A 16,455-nucleotide genomic window follows, 5' to 3' on the forward strand; every position below is an offset into this window, starting at 1 on the left:
ATGAGAGGCTTCATAGTCAGAGACTTCCTTTTTCCTGGGGCTGAAATGACTAACAAGAGAGGACACAGTTTTAAAATTCTTGGAAGGAGGAGATGTCAGGGGTAAGTTTTTTACGCAGAGAGTGGTGAGTGCGTGGAATGGGCTGCTGGTGATGGTAGTGGAGGCGGATACAACAGGGTCTTTTAAGAAAGTCCTGGAGAGGTACATGGAGCTTAGAAAAATAGAGGGCTATGGGTAACCCTAGGTAATTTCTAAGGTAAGGACATGTTATCCTAGACTTCCTGACTGGGAGACCTCAGTCAGTCCGGATCGGGAGCAGCATCTCCAACACCATCACACTGAGCACGGGGGCTCCCCAGGGTTGCGTGCTCAGTCCACTACTGTTCACTCTGCTGACCCACGACTGTGCTGCAACACACAGCTCGAACCACATCATCAAGTTCGCCGATGACACGACCGTGGTGGGTCTCATCAGCAAGAACGACGATTCAGCTTACAGAGAGGAGGTGCAGAAGCTAACGGACTGGTTCAGAGCCAACAGCCTGTCTCTGAATGTGAACAAAACAAAAGAGATGGTTGTTGACTTCAGGAGGGCACGGAGCGACCACTCCTCACTGAACATCGTCGGCTCCTCAGTAGAGATCGTTAACAGCACCAAATTTCTTGGTGTTCACCTGACAGAGAATCTCACCTGGTCCCTCAACACCAGCTCCATAGCAGAGAAAGCCCAGCAGTGTCTCTACTTTCTGCGAAGGCTGAGGAAAGTCCATCTCCCACCCCCATCCTCATCACATTCTACAGGGGTTGTATTGAGAGCATCCCGAGCAGCTGCATCACTGCCTGGTTCGGAAATTGCACCATCTCTGATCTCAGGACCCTGAGCGGATAGTGAGGTCAGCTGAGAAGATCATCGGGGTCTCTCTTCCCGCCATTACAGACATTTACACTACACGCTGCATCCGCAAAGCAAACAGCATTATGAAGGACCCCACGCACCCCTCATACAAACTCTTCTCCCTCCTGCCGTCTGGGAAAAGGCAACGAAGCATTCGGGCTCTCACGACCAGACTATGTAACAGTTTTTTCCCCCAAGCCATCAGACTCCTCAATACCCAGAGTCTGGACTGACACCAACTTACTGCCCTCTACTGTGCCTATTGTCTTGTTTATTATTTATTGTAATGCCTGCACTGTTTTCTGCACTTTATGCAGTCCTGGGTAGGTCTGTAGTCTAGTGTAGTTTTTTTCTGTGTTGATTTTACGTAGTTCAGTGTAGTTTTTATACTGTGTCATGTAACACCATGGTCCTGAAAAACATTGTCTCGTTTTTACTGTGTACTGTACCAGCAGTTATGGTCGAAATGACAATAAAAAGTGACTTGACTTGACCTGAACTGTCCCACACCCCTCCCATGGCATTCCACCCTCACCATTCCCAACATCCTTTGCTCCTGCCAGATTTATAAACTCACTCTCCTCTTCACATGGACAAATATAGAAACATAGAAACATAGAAAACCTACAGCACAATACTGGACCTTTGGCCCTCAAAGCTGTGCTGAACATGTCCTTACCTTAGAACTACCTAGGCTTACCATAGCCCTCTAGTTTTTTAAACTCCATGTACCTATCCAGGAGTCTCTTAAAAGACCTTATCGTTTTTCTTCAGTGGTTTGAACTGGGCACAGCTACACAAGCACGTGGACGTCAGCCAGTGAGAACAGCGAGAAGAGTTTAAAAAGAAGACAGATTTATACAATGGGCGTTGGAGTAGAGGGAGACAGAATAGGAAGGCTTTGGCTCAACGGGGCTTCGGCAATAAAGGGTCGAGGTGAGGTAGGTTAGCTGTGTAGAATACAGACAGAAAGTATGTGTGTGAGGCTGGTGTTCTGTGCTCGGTGTCAGACGTGGGAGGTCCTGGAGACCCCAGCCTCCCGGACGGCCATATCTGCACCAGGTGGGTTGAGCTGCAGCTCCTTAGAGACCGCGTTAGGGAACTGGAGATGCAGCTCGATGACCTTCGTCTGGTCAGGGAGAGTGAGGAGGTGATAGAGAGGAGTTATATAACAAGTCCTGGTTATGCAACCACTGACCCCAGGCAGACAATCTCTGAAGAGTAATGATAATGGCTGAGGTCACCTGTCTTGTGAAGACACTGCCCAGAAGGCAATGGCAAAACACTTATGTAGAAAAATTTGCCTTGAACAATCATGGTCATCAAAAGACCAAGACTGCCCATGTCATACCACACGGCACATAATGATGATGTCATACAACATGGCATCCAAGATGGCGGCGCGACGCAGCTTGCAGCGGCCACTCCGGAGCTGATTCTCTGTTATTTGTGAAGTGGGGTGCCGTGCGCAATCATAATCGATTGAAAATGGACGTGGGAGAACGGATGAACATCGGGAAATCTCCAGGAAGACCTTCTTTGTTGCTGCTGCTGCGAGGTCTGGGACTCTGCTGGGAAGAACAGGCCCCCAGTCCTCGGGGTCGCGTTGCCGATGGCCGTTGGCGGGGCCGTCTTAATACGCTCGGCAGAGTATGGTGCTCGGAGAAGCTGTGCTGGAGGGGATGGTCGTCGGCTCGGAGGTTCGATGGACTCGGAGTCCTTTCGACGGACTCAGGTCGCTTTCACTATGTGCTGCGTCTGTGAGGCTGAGTCGGGCGGTGCCTTGGAAGTCACATAACGGGGGTATTCCCTTCTGCCGCCGGCGTGGGATGACGAGTCTGTTGGGACCCTGGGGACTTGTGGAAACTGTGGTGATTTCTTTTGAATTTACAGTCCTTTAACATCTTGGACTATTTTTACTGTGCCCATAGTCTGTTTTTTTTAATCAATTATGCTATTGTTTGCACTGTTGTAACTATATGTTGTAACTATGTGGTTTTGTGCAGGTCTTGTAGCTTTAGTTTTCGGTCTTGTTTTTGTCTGGTGGATTTGGAGCTCCTTTCCGGGGAACGCGCTAGACGGTAGTGCGATATTAATATGCAGCAGCCTCTCCAGCCTCTGGATTGGGGATTGCCAAACGTTATGTGGATTTTCTGGTGTAGTCTGTTTTGTCATATGCTTTTGTGATATCATTCTGGGGGAACATTGTCTCATTTTTTAACTGCATTGCATTTGTGGTTTCTAAATGACAATAAACTGAATCTGAATCTGATATAATGATGATGTCATACAACACGGCACATAACGTTGATGACTCTTGAAAGTGCTCAGCCTACTTTTCCTGAGGTTTTCCAACAAAAGACAGTGTTTGAACCTACCTTTACTCCGGGAAATCCAGGAATACCAAGGTCACCCTTGGGTCCTCTGGGGCCCTGAATAGGAATGAAAAAGAAGATATGATGATGTTAGCAGATGACCCAGAGCGTGGGTGGAAGATATTTCTAACAACACTGCTACTCAGCAAGTATATTTTTAATGGTTATTTGGTAAATGTGGCGGTTGTGGGTTCATTTTCAACATTTAAGAGAAGTTTGGATAGGTACGTGGATGGGAGGGGTATGGAGGGCTATGGTCCATGTGCAGGTCACTGGGATGAGGCAGGATGACAGTTCAGCAGGGTCTGGATGGGCCCAAGAGCCTCTTTTTGTATTGACTCTAACCTGAGCTATGAAATGGGGGACAGTATTGTTGGTCTCACCTACCCGCCTGGCTTCTCCCATCACTTTCATCTACAGCCCGCTACCTTTTCCACCAATCACCCCCCAGCTTCTCACTTCATCCCTCCTCCCCCCCTCACCTGGCTTCACCTCTCACCTTCCAGCTTATCCTCCTTTGACTCTCCCCATCTTCTTCTAGTGTCTTTTTATTCTGGCATCTTCCCCCTTCCTTTCCTGTCCTGAAGAAGGGTCTTGGCCCAAAATGTCAACTGTTAATTAATTTCCATAGATGCTGCCCAACCTGCTGATTTCCTTCAGTATTTTGTGTGTGTTGCTCTGGTCTCATATGTCTCACTTCAGCCGGAAGCTTGTGACCCTGTGTCACTGAACGCAGCAGTGGGGGGACAGTTCTGACAGAAGTGAGAGGGGAGATAAGACATAGTTCTTCACTGATTCTTTTGTATTTCTTTGTTCCACTGTAAATTCCTGCAAGAAAATGAATCTCAAGTGACATATATATATATAGATAATAAATTTACTTTGAATTTTGAAGTGCCCTCTTTCACGAGTCTTTAAATCAAGTCCTCATTTCCTTTATCGAGTGGATCTGAAAACATTCTATAATACAATTTAAAACACTGAAAAGAACTCCAACCCGAAGTCTCTCAGCCATTTCTCAGAGACACTTGCCCGCTGTTGAGCGGGAATTGGTTATTATATCCCTCGTACTGTCTGCAGTCCAAGTGCTTTTGCACACCCCAGTGCTGTGCAAGACGCTTTTCCTTCAATATTCCTATTGATTGAGTGAGATTCAGCATGGAACAGAACCCTCCGGCCCTTCGAGCTGTGCCACCCACCAATCCCCCCAATCTAGTCCCAGCCTAATCAAGGGACAATTTACAATGACCAATTAACCAACCGGTACGTCTTTGTGTACGACTGTGGGAAGAAACTGGAGCACCTAGAGGAAACCCACACAGTCCACGGGGAGAACATACAAACTCCTTACAGACAGCAGCAGGAGTTGAACCTGGTAAAGCGTTGTGCTAACCACTACGCTACTGTGCCAAAAATGCAAAAACAGACTACGTTTATTTAATCCCTTTATGTACAACTGAAACTTAAGGACAAGCTTTATTTGTCATTATGTACATCAAAACATCAAGACACAGGGTGAATCAGAATCAGTTTATCTGAATCGCAACAGAATTGATTGTGGTTCAGTGCCAAGCACGTAACACAGGACAATACCATAACAGACAACACAATAGCAACCAATGGTTTACAGAACAACAGTGCAAACAGCCTTGAGCAATCAACAATTAGCAGAATGGTCACACGTACAAATGTCAATAATCAAACTTAAATAAACGTGAAGATATGAAGAGACTCAGTAATTATCAACAGACCAAGGAGAGCAGGAAAGAGCATTTAACGGATGTTGTGCAGGGTCAGTGAGGGTATCACACCTGAGTGAGTTTTGTTGAGGAGTTGAGGCTCCTGTGCCTCCTCCCTGAATGTAACAATGAGAAGAGGGCATCTCCTGGGTGATGAGGTCCTTAGTGATGGATGCCACCTTTTTGAGGCATCGCTCCTTGAAGATGTCCAGGATGCTGGGGAGGCTCGTGCCCGTGATGGAGCTGACTGAGTTTACAACTTGCTTCAGGTGGTACAGCAGCGTAACACGTTGCAGCACCAGTGATCTGGGTTCAATTCCCACTGCCGTCTGTAAGAAGTTTCTACGTTCTCACCATGGCATCGCGGGTTTCCTCCAGGTGCTCTGGTTTCCTCCCACGTTTGAAAGGCATACAAGTTAGTTGGTTCATTCCTATTCTGACATGTCGGTAAACATTTTAATTCCAATTCCCAATCCTGTTCTGACATGTCGTTCCGTGGTCTCCTCTTGTGCCACGATGAGGCAGCTCTCAGGTTGGAGGAGCAACACCTTATATTCTGTCTGGGTAGCCTCCAAACCGACGCTCTAAATATTGATTTCTCCTTCTGGTTTCCTTCCCCACTTCTTCTATTTCCCACCCTGGCTTCTTACCTCTTCTCACTTGCCTATCACTTCTCCCTAGATCCCTTCCTCCTATGAACCACTCTCCTCTCCTATCAGATTCTTTATCTCCAGCCCTTTACCTTTCCCACCCACCTGGCTTCACCTGTCACCCTCCAGCTAGTCCTCCTTCCCTTCCCCTCCAGCTTTTTTACTCAGGAACCCTCTCCCTATCTTTCCATTCCCCAAGGAAGGGTCTTGGCCTGAAATGCTGACTGTTTAGTCATTTCCATAGATGCTGCCTGACCTGCTGAGTTCCTCCGGCATTTTGTGTGTGTTGCTCTGGATTTACAGCAGCTGCAGACTTTTTTGTGTTTGTAAGTTAGTAGGTTAGCTGGTCACATGGGCGTGACAAGGCAGTAAGCTGGAAGGGTCAGTTTCTGTGTTGTATAAATAAACTAAAACTATATGTTTTTATTTTAACATTACAGGTGAAGGTCCAAAAATATAACAATGTCAAAGGGAAGGCCAAGAATCTCACCAATAGAGTGAGAGTCCTCTCAGTGTTTGATGCACCATCAATAACTCACGCCGAGACTTAGGAAGTGAGATATCGGCTTTTATTGACTGAAGGACAACACTACATCCTGGGGAAAATGAGGGAGAGCAGCAGGCCACAGTCGCCTTTATACAGGGGTCTGTGGGAGGAGCCACAGGGGTAGTCAGCAGGGTCTTGGGAGGAGCCACAGGAGCAGTCAGACAGGTATATCTAGTTCACCACAGTGTTACTATCAGTATGTGTGAATGAAGTTCAGACACAGGTGCTTATGGTTGGCGGACAGGGTGCACAGGACGTGTGGGGTTTCATTCATAAGTTTATGGTGGGGCTAACTTTATTCACAGTCACTTCCACTACATGCACATTGCACCCCGTCAGAGTGTTATTGTGGATTAGTAGGGTGGCGGGCTGGAGATATGTCTCTACCAAAGGAGGTGTAAGGTGCTCCTTCCCTCTGCTAGCCTGCAGGTCACCCTTGGGCAAGGTGTAGCATCTTCTTAGTCTCCCACCTCCCCTTTCATGGTCACGTGAAGCCATGGGGGCAGGTGGTGGATGGTCGTATGAGCATATCACAAGTCCTGGTTAGGTGACCACTGACGCCAGGCAGACAATCTCTGAAGGATATTGATAATGGCTGGAGTAATCGGTCCTGTAAAGACACTGCCCAGAAGAAGGCAATGGCAAACCACTTCTGTGGAAAAGTTTGCCAAGAACAATCATGGTCTTGGAAGAGACAAGACTAAGAACAACAGCAACGATTAGATTAAAGGCAAATGGACCATCCTGATCTCTCACGTCATATGACATGGCACATAATGCTGATAATTGCAGATTAGCTAGGGTTAGCGAGTTGCGGGCAGGCTCTGTTGCCACTGGAAGTGTGGCGACATTTTGCGGGCCGCCTCAGCACATCCTCAGGCTGTATTGGTCGTTGGCCCAAAGCAACAGATTTCACCGCATGTTTCAATGTTTCATTGCACATGTCATGAACAAAGCTAATCTTTAAAAAAATGCTTTTTAGTTACCTTTGACTGGTTGTCATAACAGAATGAAAAATCGCCACAGTCTTTAGTAACCACAAACTAGAGAATATGTTTATTGTGAGATTAGATTAGGTTTAATTGTCACATGTACATTGAAACATGCAGTGAAATATGATGCCTTGCATTAACAATCGACGATAGATAGGACTAGACAATTTTGAATCAAGGGATTAAGTGAATAAAACATTATGTTTTTATAGAAGGTACATTATAGAGCGAGAAATTGATTTGTACAGAATTGAACTCTAAAGTAAACAGTAGTTATTTGGCTCAAGGTTATGCAATCTGACTTTGTTAAGACCTCTTGGGAATCACATGATTCAGCTATTCAGTGTTTTCAAACCAGAGTCATCACTGAGTGTTACCATGGTGCAAGACATGAATAGACTCACTCGCCCCTCCTGTACAGGCAAACATCCTGCGTGTCATTGTTCCTTTGTTATGTGCCATATCCTATGTCACGGGCGATCATAATCTTTCCATCACCATGATTGTTCTTGGCAAATGTTTCTACAGAAGTGGTTTTTCCATTGCCTTCTTCTGGACAGTGTCTTTACAAGGCGGGTGACCCCAGCCATTATCAATCCTCTTCAGAGATTGTCTGCCTGTTGTCAGTGATCGCATAACCAGGACTTGTGATCTGCACTGTCCACAACCTGCTCCCATGGCTTCACGTGACCCAGAGTGGGGCGGGGGGGGGGGCTAAGCAGGTGCTACACCTTGCCCAAGGGTGACCCGCAGACTAGTGGAGGGGAGGAGCGCCTCACGTGTTCTTTTGTAGAGATGTATTTCTGCTCCACCACCCCGTTAACTTCACTGAAGGCATAAGATGCCATTGGGATCAAAGTACAAGTTCTGAAGGTTGCACATCTGCTTCAGGGATCTGGTGGTCCAGGGTCTGCACTGGACATGGGGACGGAGTTAAAGCTTCATACAGTTCACATCCTTCCAGTTAAAGAAAGCACTCAAAAACATCATCCTCCTGTTCACATAGACACACAAACACAGCTTCGATATCCTCGTCCAAGATCAAGCTTCTAGTTCAAGTTCCGAGGTGTGAACCATGGCGAGGAGAGCTGAGGAACACCTCTGCTCCTTCAGGAGGCTAAAGAAATTTGCCATGACCCTCACCGAGGATGCACCAGAGAAAGCATCCTATCTGGAGGCATCACCCCTGGGAATGGCAACCCCTCTACCCGTGACTGTGGGGAGTTGTGGACGGAGCTCAGCACATCACGGAAGCCCCCCTTCCCTCCATCTATACATCGCAATACCTCAGTACAGCTCAAATGAGGAATGGAGACAGGCTATACATCAATGGATCTGGGGTTGAGAGGGTGAACAGCTTTAAGTTCCTCAGCATCCACATCACAGGGATCTCACGTAGTCTGTACATACCGGCTGTGTGGTGAAAAAGGCACAACAGCACCTCTTTCATCTCAGACCATTGAAGAAGTTTGGTGTGGGCCCTCCCTCCAAATTCTAAGAACTTTCCATAGGGGTACGATGGAGAACATCCTGACTGGCTGCATCACTGCCTGGTATGCGAACTGTACTTCCCCCAATAGCAGGGCTCTGCAGAGAGTGGTGCGGACAGCCAGGCGCATTTGTAGATGTGAACCTTCCCACTATTCAGGACATTTACAAAGACAGGTGTGTAAAAAGGGCCCGAAGGATCATTGGGGACCCGAGTCACCCCAACCACAAACTGTTCCAGTCACTACCATCTGGGAAACGGTACCGTAGCATAAAAACCAGAACCAACAGGCTCCGGGACAGCTTCTTCCACCAGGCCATCAGACTGATTAATTCATGCTGACGCTACTGTACTTCTATGTTATATTGACTACCCTGTTGTACATAATATTTATTATAAATTAATATAATTGCGCATTGCACATTTGAACAGAGACGTAATGTAAAGATTTTTATTCCTTGTATTTGAAGGACGTAAGTAATAAAGTCAATTCAATTCAATACTACTTGGCGACGGGGTGGAGATACGTCTCTACCAAAGGAAGTTTAAGATGCTCCTTCCGTCAGTTGGCCTGCAGGTCACCCTTAGGCAAGTTGTAGCACCTGCTGAGACCCTCCCAGTCAGGGTCACATGAAGCCATGGGAGGGGGTGGTGGATGGTCATATGAGCAGTTGGTGCATATCACGTCCTAGTTATGCAACTGTGATGCCCTGAAGGTACAGATAACGGCCTGGTTCACCCATCTTTAGACACTGCCCAGAAGAAGGCAATGGGAAACAACTTCAGTAGAAACATTTGCCAAAAACAATCACGGTCTTAGAAAGGCTATGATCGCCCTCGTCATATAAGACAGCGCATAACGACAATGTATGTGATATCCAACCTCAAGATTTGTCTCCTTAAAGGCAGCCACAAAACAAAGAAACCGAATAGAACACATTAAAAAAGAATCATCAAGCACCCAAGGTGCAGAAAAGAACAGCCAGTGAAATCGAAGGCCCCACCCAAGCCAGACCCTCTCCCGTCGGGCGGAAGATACAAAAGCCTGAAAGCATGGAACGTCAGATTCAAGGACAGCTTCTACCCCACCGCAGTAAGACTATTGAATGGTCTGAATAGCTTAGAGTCCGAGTTATAGAAAGTACAGCACAGAAACAGACTCTTTGGCCCATCTCGTCAATGCTGAACCACTTAAACTCCCATCGACCTGCACTAGGACCGTGGCCCTCCATACCCCTACTAATTTGACTAATACCCCATTGACTAATCAGTTAATTCAACTTTCTGAAGTCCAAGCCTATTTAATCTCTCATAGAACTCAGATCCTTGTAATTTTATTTTGTACTCTTTCAACCTGGTTTACATTTTTCCCGTAGGCAGATGACCAAAGCCACACACGATACTCTAAATTAGGCCTCACCAATGTCTTATAAAACTTCAATATAACATCCCAACTTTTGTACTCAATACATCAATTTATGAAGACCAATGTGCCAAAAGCTTTCTTTACAATCCTAGCTACCTGTGACACCACTTTCAATGAATTACAGACCTGTATTCCCAGATCCCTTTGTTCTTCCGCACTCCTCAGTGCCCGACCACTCACTGTGTAAGACCAACCCTGGTCGGTTCTACCAAAGTGCAACACCTTGCACTTGTCTGCATTAAGTTCCATCCGCCATTTTTCCGGGTGGTCCAGACCCCTCTCCCATGCGAGACCTTGTCAAAGGCTTTGCAAAAGCCCATTTCGACAACATCCACTGCCTTGCCTTCATCAGGTTTCCGGGTATCTTCCCCAAAAATCTTTATAAGATTAGACACGACTGGCCATGCACAAAGCCATGCTGACTACCTCTAAACCGTCCAAGGTTACTGTCATTTGGTAGTATAGTTGATTATGGTTTCTTTCACTTTGCTACTGATTGCCATACACATTCATACTCACATCATTTTACAGTAGAGAGCATCTGAACAAGCTGTATCACTACGTGGTACAGGAACGACACCGTGGAAGACAATGGGTAGTCAACTGTTCAATGCATCACTGGCACCATCAAGGATATATATACAGAAAGATGCCAGAAAAGGGCCAATAATACCATGAAGGATCCTACCCACCCTCCTCATGGACTGTTTGTCCCACTCTCATCAGGGAGGAGGCTATGTAGCATCCACACCAGGACCACCAGACTCAAAAACAGTTACATTCCCCAAGCAGTAAGACTATTCAACACCTCCACCCACTAACCCACCCCTCCACACCCCCAAACACCACTACTTCATCATTTCCTGACTGTCACCTTATGTACAGACACTCCTGTGCCTAGCGTCACTTTATGGATGTACAATCAATCTATGTATATAAACTATCTTAGGTATTTATATTTATTGTGTTTTTATATTATTGTGTTCTTTATCTTATTGTGTTTTTTGTGCTGCACTAGATCTGGAGTAACAATTAGTTTATTCTCCTCTACACTTGTGTACTGGAAATGACATTAAACAGTCTTGAAGATCTTGAAGATATCATGAGGAATGAAGATGAAGGCTGGCTTGTGTGTTTGGAATTGTAAGCTGCTTATTATTATCACCTACAGAGTAAAAGGCTTGTCTCACATACTGTTGATACAGATTAAATCGTTAAAAGTTCAAAATTCAAAGTAAAATTTATTATCAGAGTACATACATGTCATTACATACAACACTGCTTCATTTTTAGGAGATCTAGGCCTCATATGGAGCCAGTGATCATTAATGGAGAATGTGTGGAGCAGGTTAAGACCTACAAGTATCTGGGAGTACAGTTAGATGAGAAGCTAGACTGGACTGCCAACACAGATGCCTTGTGCAGGAAGGCACAGAGTCGACTATACTTCCTTAGAAGGTTGGCGTCATTCAATGTCTGTAGTGAGATGCTGAAGATGTTCTATAGGTCAGTTGTGGAGAGCGCCCTCTTCTTTGTAGTGGCGTGTTGGGGAGGAAGCATTAAGAAGAGGGATGCCTCACGTCTTAATAAGCTGGTAAGGAAGGCGGGCTCTGTCGTGGGCAAAGTACTGGAGAGTTTAACATCGGTAGCTGAGCGAAGGGCGCTGAGTAGGCTACGGTCAATTATGGAAAACTCTGAACATCCTCTACATAGCACCATCCAGAGACAGAGAAGCAGTTTCAGCGACAGGTTACTATCGATGCAATGCTCCTCAGACAGGATGAAGAGGTCGATACTCCCCAATGCCATTAGGCTTTACAATTCAACCGCCAGGACTTAAGAACTTTTTAAAAGCTATTATTAATGCTTTTTGAGATAGTGATTTAGAGGCATATCATATTTTTTACTGAGTTAAGTATTGTATGTAATTAGTTTTGCTACAACAAGTGTATGGGACATTGGAAAAAAGTTGAATTTCCCCATGGGGATGAATAAAGTATCTATCTATCTATCTATCTATCTATCTATTAGCTGCTTCCCTCATTTACATACAGTATTGTGCAAAAGTATTACGCACAAATACATAGCTAGGCTGCCTAAGAATCTGATAGGAAAGGACAGAAGGCCATGGAAGAAAGGGAAGGGGGAAGAGCACCAGAGGGAGGTGATGGGCAAGTAAGGTGAGAGAGGGAAATGGGAATGGGGAATAGTGAAAGGGGGGCGATTACCAGAAGTTTGAGAAATTGATGTTCTTGCTCTCGGAGGTTCGAGAAATCGATGTTCATGGCATCAACATCGAATTCTCCTACTTCCAGTAATTGCACCCCCTCTCTCCTTCACCATTCCCTATTCCCATTTCCTTCTTGCACATTATCTCCTCCTCCTTTCCTTTCTTCTGTGGCCTTCTGTCCTCTCTTATCAGACTCTGCCTTCTCCAGCCCTTTATATCTTTCAGCAATCAACTTCCCAGCTCTTTACTTCACCCCTTCCCCTCTCCTGGTTTCACCCATCACCTACCGCCTTGTACTTCTTCCTCCCCTTCCCTCACCTTCTTACTCTGACTTCTCATCCTCTTTCTCCAGTCCTCTGATGGAGGCTCTTGGCCCGATATGCCGACTGTTCACTCACTTCCATAGACGCTGCCTGGCCTGCTGAGTTCCTCCAGCATTTTGCGTGTGTTGCTGAAGTGTATCTCATAGTTCTATATTGGTCATTCTTATAGTATTAAAATGGGTTTGAAGACCTGCCATAGGTCCATTGCTAAATGCAGGATTTTGTTCCAACTATTAAACTCAGAAGGGTTTGAAAGTCGAAGTGCACCATTAGCTGAGGGGTAATACTCACGGGAGGTCCAGGTGGTAGCTGGATTCCATTCATCTTTAGAACTTCCTCAGTGTCATTCCCCAGCAACTGAAATATGGAATCACATTGGGAAAGTTGGTTCATCAAGGGTAAGGAACCATCAGACAAGACTTCGGCAAAAGGTTGCTTCACTCACCTCGTGCAGCGTCACAATGGCTCCTGGAGGGCCAGGCGGTCCTGGTATACTGACGCCATCTTGGCCACGTTCACCCTGTGCCATTACATAAAGTAGTGTTGGTTTGTGAAATGCATTATGGAACTGCTGGCTAATAATTTATTTCTCAAAACCTTGCCATCCCGAGATAATGCTATTAACTGTGTGAAATGAGTGAAGCGTGGAGTTCTTTACACAAGAAGTGGTGGGTGCATGAAATGCCCTGACAGGGGGAGGTGGTAGAGCCAGATACATTAGGAACATTTGAGAGGATTATGGATGACAGAAAAATTGAGAATTATGCCGGGGTGGGGGGGGGGGGGGGAGGGTTTGATTGATCTTAGGGTTAAAAAAGGGTTAAAAAGTTAGCACAGCATTGTGGGCCGAAGTGCCTGTACTGTGAGGTAATGTTCCTCCTTCTACGTTCTCTGCAGTTCTGGTCACTTACTTACAGGAAAGATATCGATAAGATTGAAAGCGTGTAGAGGAAATTTACAAGGATGTTGCTGAGACTTGAAGAAAAAGTTGAAAATGTTAGGACTTTATTTCCTGGAGTGTAGGAGAATGAGACCATAAGATCTTTGATTTCTGACTTTCCACCCTGTTTAGATAATAATCTACGCCTTTATTCTTTCTACCAAAGTGCATGAACAAAGTTCAACATACATTTATTATCAAAGTATAACCTTGAAATTCGTCTCCTTACAGGCAGCCATAAAACAAAGATACCCAATAGAACACAGCAAGCAAGATTGTCAACACCCAATGTGTGAAAAGATGAATGAACCGTGTGGACAGTAAAAAGTAAACAAATAACAGACGGAGCTAATGTTCACGAAAGTGAGTCCGCAGCAACAAAACCTGTTCATCGCTGCGGCCGGTCCAGGAGCCTGTCAGTTACAGGCCATAACCTCAGTTCAACGCAGCGAGGAGTAAACCTCACAGAGCTGAACTCTGGCCCATCCTTCCACTCGGCCCCGACACCTCGACTTCTCAAAATTTTTGTCTAATGTGAACACACAGCTAATCAATTTCTAATGTTGTGCTTCAGTAAGTGCCCATGAAACAATCTTGTTTGCCATTGCCACCGCAACATCACATGCCGCAGTCTTGCTTACTGAGGGAGAGTTTTAGTGGAGTGCTGGGATTTGGGACACACTGAGGTCATGAGTGGTGCTATGTGAATGTAAGTCCTTCCCCCTCTCCCCCAATAGTTGGTCTGTAACGTTGACAGCGGAGACTTACCTTCGTTCCTTGGTCACCTTTCGCACCTTTCCGTCCCTGTGAAAAGGAGAGCACAAAGCAGGTGAATTTTCCACGGCTGAAGATGAGCAGGGGTCTCTAGCTGAGGCACCCCAGCACAGAAGCCTCTACCAATTAGAAGAAAAGGCGAGAGGAAGGAGCAGTCAACAACGACCAAAACAGAAGAATGAGAACATATAGCAGAGTACAGGCCCTTTGGCCCACAAGGTTGTGCCAAACCTTTAACCTACTCTAAACATCAATCTAACCCTTCCTTCCTGCATAACCCTCCATTTTTCATCCATGTGCCAAACAGAACCTTAGATGTTCGTACTGTGTCTGCCTCTACCAGGATCCTTGGCAGGGCCTGCCACACACTATCACTCTGTGTGAAAAACCCATTCCTGACAGCCCCACTATACTTCCTTCCAAACACATAGCTCTGGCCCCTCATATTAGCCATATATACCCAGGAAAAAGTCTCTGGCTGTCTACTCTAACTGTACCTCTTACCATCTTGTACACTTCCATCAATCATTTCTCCTCCTCCTTCGCTGCAAAGGGAAAAGCCCTGGCTCACTCAGTCCATGCTCATAAATCACACTCTCTAATCCAGGCAGCGTCCTGGTGGATCTCGTCTGCACACCCTCTAAAGCATCTACATATTTATAATGAGGCAACTAGGGCAATCACATTACTCCAAGTCTGGTATAACTATAGAGTTTTATGGAGCTGCAACATTACCTCGTGGCTCCTGAACTCAGTCTCCTGACTAGTGAAGGCCAGCACACCGTACACCTTCTTAACAGCCCTATCAACCTGCACTGCAACTTAGAGGGGTCTATGGATGTGGACCCCAGGATGCCTCTGTTCCTCCACACTGTTGAGAATCCTGCCATTAACCCTTTACTCTGCCTTCCAAGGTGAACCACTTCACACTTTTCTGAATTGACGATTGTATCGCTGAGTTTGAGGAGGTATGGAGATAACTGGCTGCGTCACCACCTGGTCTGCGGGGGGTGGGGGGCACCGCAGAGGATTGAAATAAGCTGCAGAAAGTTGTAAACTCAGTCAGTTCCATCATGGGCACCAGCCTTCCCAGCATCCCGGACATCTTCAAAGAGCGGTGCCTCAGAAAAGGTGGCATCCATCATCAGGACATGCCCGCCTCTCATTGCTACCATCAGGAGCCCGAAGGCACACACTCGACGATTCAGCAAAAGCTTCTCCTCTGCCATCAGATTTCTGAATGGACATGGAACCCAAGTACACTGCCTCACTGTTCTTTTTGCACTGCTTATTTCATTTAACCACACACACATATATATATATATGTATTTGCAATGTGCTGCTGCCAACATATTTCACTACATATGCCGATTCTGAAAGCCATCTCTCCTACGGATTCCCTCTTATAACCTTCCATTTTTCTATCATCCATGTGACTAAGATTTTCCTAACTGCCCCTATATCTGCCTTTACCCCCATCCCTGGCAGGTGTTCCACATAACCTCTGCTCTCAGTGTAAAAACAATACCTTTGACATCCCCTATACATTCATCCAATCACCTTAATTATGCCCCCTCGTATTGGCCATTTCATTCGATCTATGCCTCTTATCATCTTGTTCATCTCCATCACCTCTCATAATCCTTTGCTCCAAAGAGAAAAGCCTTACTCAATTTCACTCAACCTATCCTCATAACACATGCTCTCTAATCCAGGCATTTTTCTGGTAAGTCTTCTCTGCACCCTCTCTAAAGCTTCCATATTCTGCCTATTAAGGGGTGATCAGAACTGAACACAATATTCAAAGATCAAATTCAATTTTATAATCAGAGTACATAAATGTCACCATATACAATCCTGATTCATTTTCCCTCAGGCAAACTACGACACGTACAAACTACAAAATTATGACACATTTGGATAGCAGTAGAAGTAGAAGGATCAGTCCGAGTCAGCATGGATTTATGAAGGGGAAATCATGCTTGACTAATCTTCTGGAGTTTTTTGAGGATGTAACTATGAAAATGGACAAGGGAGAGCCAGTGGATGTAGTGTACCTGGACTTCCAGAAAGCT

General features: G+C 45.8%; 1 protein-coding gene across 5 annotated transcripts in view; it reads right to left on the bottom strand.

Annotated features, from left to right (window-relative positions):
- Positions 1-16,455, bottom strand: part of LOC140716871 (collagen alpha-1(XV) chain-like) — a 327,765-nt gene that overhangs the window by 50,987 nt on the left and 260,323 nt on the right. For all 5 annotated transcript variants that reach the window (XM_073030228.1, XM_073030003.1, XM_073030091.1 and 2 more), the window contains 4 exons: positions 14,375-14,410; positions 13,112-13,186; positions 12,958-13,023; positions 3,274-3,327 (listed from right to left, as the gene is read on the bottom strand). In XM_073030228.1, the coding sequence (XP_072886329.1) occupies positions 3,274-3,327; positions 12,958-13,023; positions 13,112-13,186; positions 14,375-14,410 (231 nt within the window). The remainder of the gene's footprint in view (positions 1-3,273; positions 3,328-12,957; positions 13,024-13,111; positions 13,187-14,374; positions 14,411-16,455) is intronic.

The sequence above is a fragment of the Hemitrygon akajei genome, chromosome 1 (genome assembly GCF_048418815.1).
Source record: "Hemitrygon akajei chromosome 1, sHemAka1.3, whole genome shotgun sequence".
NCBI lineage: Eukaryota > Metazoa > Chordata > Chondrichthyes > Myliobatiformes > Dasyatidae > Hemitrygon > Hemitrygon akajei.